The sequence below is a fragment of the Borostomias antarcticus genome (genome assembly GCF_949987555.1).
Source record: "Borostomias antarcticus genome assembly, chromosome: 16".
In the NCBI taxonomy this organism is placed as follows: Eukaryota; Metazoa; Chordata; class Actinopteri; order Stomiiformes; family Stomiidae; genus Borostomias; species Borostomias antarcticus.
The window spans coordinates 7,507,407-7,510,992 of NC_140249.1; the positions used below are offsets into that span (position 1 = coordinate 7,507,407).

Below are 3,586 nucleotides of genomic sequence, written 5' to 3' on the forward strand. Positions count from 1 at the left end.
ATGACAGTGAAGAGGTATTCTGCAAATTTATATTAATGGTTTAGGGTCAGATAGCAATTAAGTTTGTTTTGTGTTTTGGTCTGAGTCGTCCATTGTTTCCACCCAGGCCATCTCCAGAGTGGCAGGTGAGCGCCTCAGCTCTGAAGGCGTGTGCTTCCAGGAGGGTGCGTTCTCTGGCTCTGCCTCGCCTCCCTGCTGCTGGCTGGCAACCTGATCGACCTCTTTTGGCTTCTGTGAGTACTACACATACTACATAGGCCTACTTCAATTACTGTAAAATAGACTGGTGACAAAATTATCAACCAGGGCCGGCTATGGTGATTTTGTAGCCCTAGGTGAGTCTTTATCACCCCATCCCCCTGCTCCCGAACAAATGAAAACACACTTTTCGAATAAACCCTTTTAAATGCAAGTGCAATTGCTTTCTTCGTACTTCAGTAAATTGTATAAATAAAAATAGTGCACTCAATATCGTTTTAAAATATTGCTCAAACAAATAAATACATGCACTGCACACAAAGATAACCAGTGGTAGTGGATGCTGGTCATGGTAGCGCTCCCCCATTTCTAGTATAATAGTTGTTTTGTTTTTTTTACTATCATAATTTTAAATAAATCAAACTTTTCATATAACAAACTTCTCCGTCAATGCCTTTGTCAGTATTCCCCACTACACCGCTAATGATCAATCTCTCTAGGTCTTCCTCGGACGAGACCTCCATCACCGTTTCCAGTCATCCTGATCCACCATGCATCTGTTTAGCTCGCCATTATCACCTCTTTACAAAAACCTCTTTACAAACCTTCGATAATTAGCCAGCCACACGTGGTTTGTAAACAGCTATAAATGATCAGTAAATTATAGAATGATATTAACTGAACACCTATGCGAGGTTGATGTAGAACTCAAACCAGTGGAGCCTAACAACTGAGCCTGTCTACTACAGGGACCCTATATCAGTGCTTCACTAGAGGAACATGGGTTAAATTGGAGGTGATTTCAACCTCACACAGTGGTTTTGTATATACATTTGTATTTACATTTTATTTTAGTAATCATGTATTCATTATTTATAATTGTTTACAAAAGCTAGTAGCTAGTTATTCAATCATCTAATGATTTATGAATGCTTAAAGAATAGTTATTATAAAGTGTTGCCAGAGCAACTCATTTAAGTTGTTAGCTGTGGACCACTCTCTCACCCCTGGAGCGTGTGTGTGTGTGTGTGCGCGTGTGTGTGTGCGTGCGTGTGTGTGTGTGTGCGTGCTGTAGTTGAGCAGGCAGGTGCAGACGGCGGTGGCTAGCCCCAGGGTGTGTCAGTTGGCCTGGCCCAGGAGGAGGACTGGCTGCTCCCTCCACGGCTCCGGAACGTCTCTGGCGGCACCCCAGCGCGCCGCCGCCACTTCCTCCCGGATACAGCTCCTCGCCAGTAAGACGCTCGTGCTACTAACGGTGACCGTGGAGACGGGGAGGCTTTTTACACCCCTCCATTGTGCCCATTTCTCACTCGCTACGTCGGTTTCTTCCTTTTCTTTTGCATCTATCTCTGTCTCTCTCTCTACCTCCCCCTTTCTTCCTTCCTCCCTCTGCCCCCTTCCCTCCAGACCCTAAGCCTGACCATCCCGGCTACGCGGCGGGCCGTCCGGTGAGCTGGCCGGTCCCGGGGGCGGCGAGAGAAGCGGTGGCCAGCCAGAGGGTCCAGGTGCTGGCCCGTCCCAGGCAGAGGACGCCGCTGTCCCCGGGCTACAACCCCTACGGTGTCAGCCTGGCCGCCCGCTCCGCCAGCGCCTCCCCGCGCCTCCAGGAGCTCTGCCTGCCCCTGCCGCGCAAACGCAAGGGGAACTAGAGGAGCGCAGCCAGGGAAGGAGGAAGCAGTCTGTCCAGCCCCTCTGATCAGCGGGGACGCGTTTCCCCTGTGCCTTTGCTTTAACAGACTCCCTGTACTTCTTGTGTCGTTCATCATATCCTATTTATATCATCCTTCGTGAATGGTAGGAAATAAAGAAAAGAAATGCCAACGCCAAGAATAAATGAGTCATGGTCAGGGCATTGTGTCTTCCCCCTCTGATAATCAACGTAACACATCTCCTGCCTTCTAACTCAGCATGTCTGTGTTCCCGGTCTACAATGTTGTGTTCTGTTAGTCTGGCCTTCCTGTTCCCTCTCGGGTTGCGTTTTCCAACTGCAATAAAAAATATATAAAAAATCTCATTGAAATGTGTCTGACTACTTCCAGTGGATTACCAGAGGAAATGAGATGCCCCTCATGTTCTTTCACTTTTATTGTTTCCTCTGGCACCTCTGGTATGAGTGACGACCGAAGACACTGCTCATAACAGAAGGAAACAACAAGCAGCCTTGAGTAATTGCTTTGAGACCTCCATTATGACTTACTCGACTAATTGCTTTTTCCCGCTGATGATACGAGTATCGTCTTCATTAAATATAATGTTGGCGCAGACCTTTACTACATCAGACCCTCGTCAATTATCATTGAACGCTGAAAAGTTCTTTTGAATGAGGCGGGACTAAATCGATCGTAAAAGTGGGTGTTCGCTCGTGGCTATGCTAGACGCACAGCGGGAGCCGACGAAAAGGTGAGTAGGCTAACAGATTAACGTTGCAGTACGTAGCTTTAATAGGCTACCTCTCTGTTTGAATAGGGGAACAAGTGTTTCATTGTCAGTTTTGATTTACCATTTCGAAAAATAGTGTAGAAAAGTTCCGTAATTATACTGTCTACACACTTTTTAAGTGGTAAGTGTAGGCTGGGCTATTCGTCACGTGCATAGTAGTGCACATGCATGAGTATAGTGACATTTCTACTTAAGTAGACCCAACTGATTAAATTCAGGATAGTCTATACTAGCCTACTGTAGCCTACAGGATATGTTGGAGCTGCTGAAACGGAAACGTTCTGCAGTGTCGTGGAAACTCGTCACGATCTGTCATATTTTGATGAATGCCCTGCAGCTGAACAGAAAACATTTCGCTGGAACACCAGAGACAATTGCACTGTTCAGAGCTGTTTTGCCTTACTTTAACGAACTGTTTATCTAATCACGATCTACTGATCTACATATTGGCACCTTTGAAATTACCTTTGAAATTGAAGAAATTGTCAATTAAAGACTACACCTAGGCTCCGCTAGGGCGTAGTTGTAAATACAGAGGTGGCAAACTGTCTAGTGCAGAGTTTACCCACCTGGTTTTCCCTCATTGATTAATACATTTGATCAGAAAAGAAGTGAGTAAACTCTCAGCTTCATTTTAAAGAGGTGGGTAAACTGAGTTTACTTGGCTTTACCCTCCACTACACTCATTTACACTACCGTTTGTTCAGATGGTTCTGATAGATAGATAGCCTAGATAGATAGATAGATCGATTGATTGATCAATCGATATATACTTTAATGAATCCTCCTAGGGGGGGATTTTGAGTTTCAGCAGTGGGAATTAATTACAGTAAGTTTGGGAAATGCACTAGTTACAGAGTAGGCTAGTAAGCACAAAAAAGAGGAAGAACAGGGACTATTATACAACCATATGTACAGCACATGGCTTAGTTGGAACCATGTTGCATGC

General features: G+C 45.3%; 1 protein-coding gene across 1 annotated transcript; it reads left to right on the forward strand.

Annotated features, from left to right (window-relative positions):
- Window positions 1-1,847, forward strand: spmap2 (sperm microtubule associated protein 2; the record flags this gene model as incomplete). The annotated part of the gene is made up of 4 exons (XM_084451077.1): window positions 1-14; window positions 107-164; window positions 1,274-1,430; window positions 1,606-1,847. The coding sequence occupies 4 exons, from the start codon at window positions 1-3 to the stop codon at window positions 1,845-1,847; spliced, it is 471 nt and encodes a 156-aa protein (XP_084307203.1).
- Between the last annotated feature and the right edge of the window lie 1,739 nt (window positions 1,848-3,586).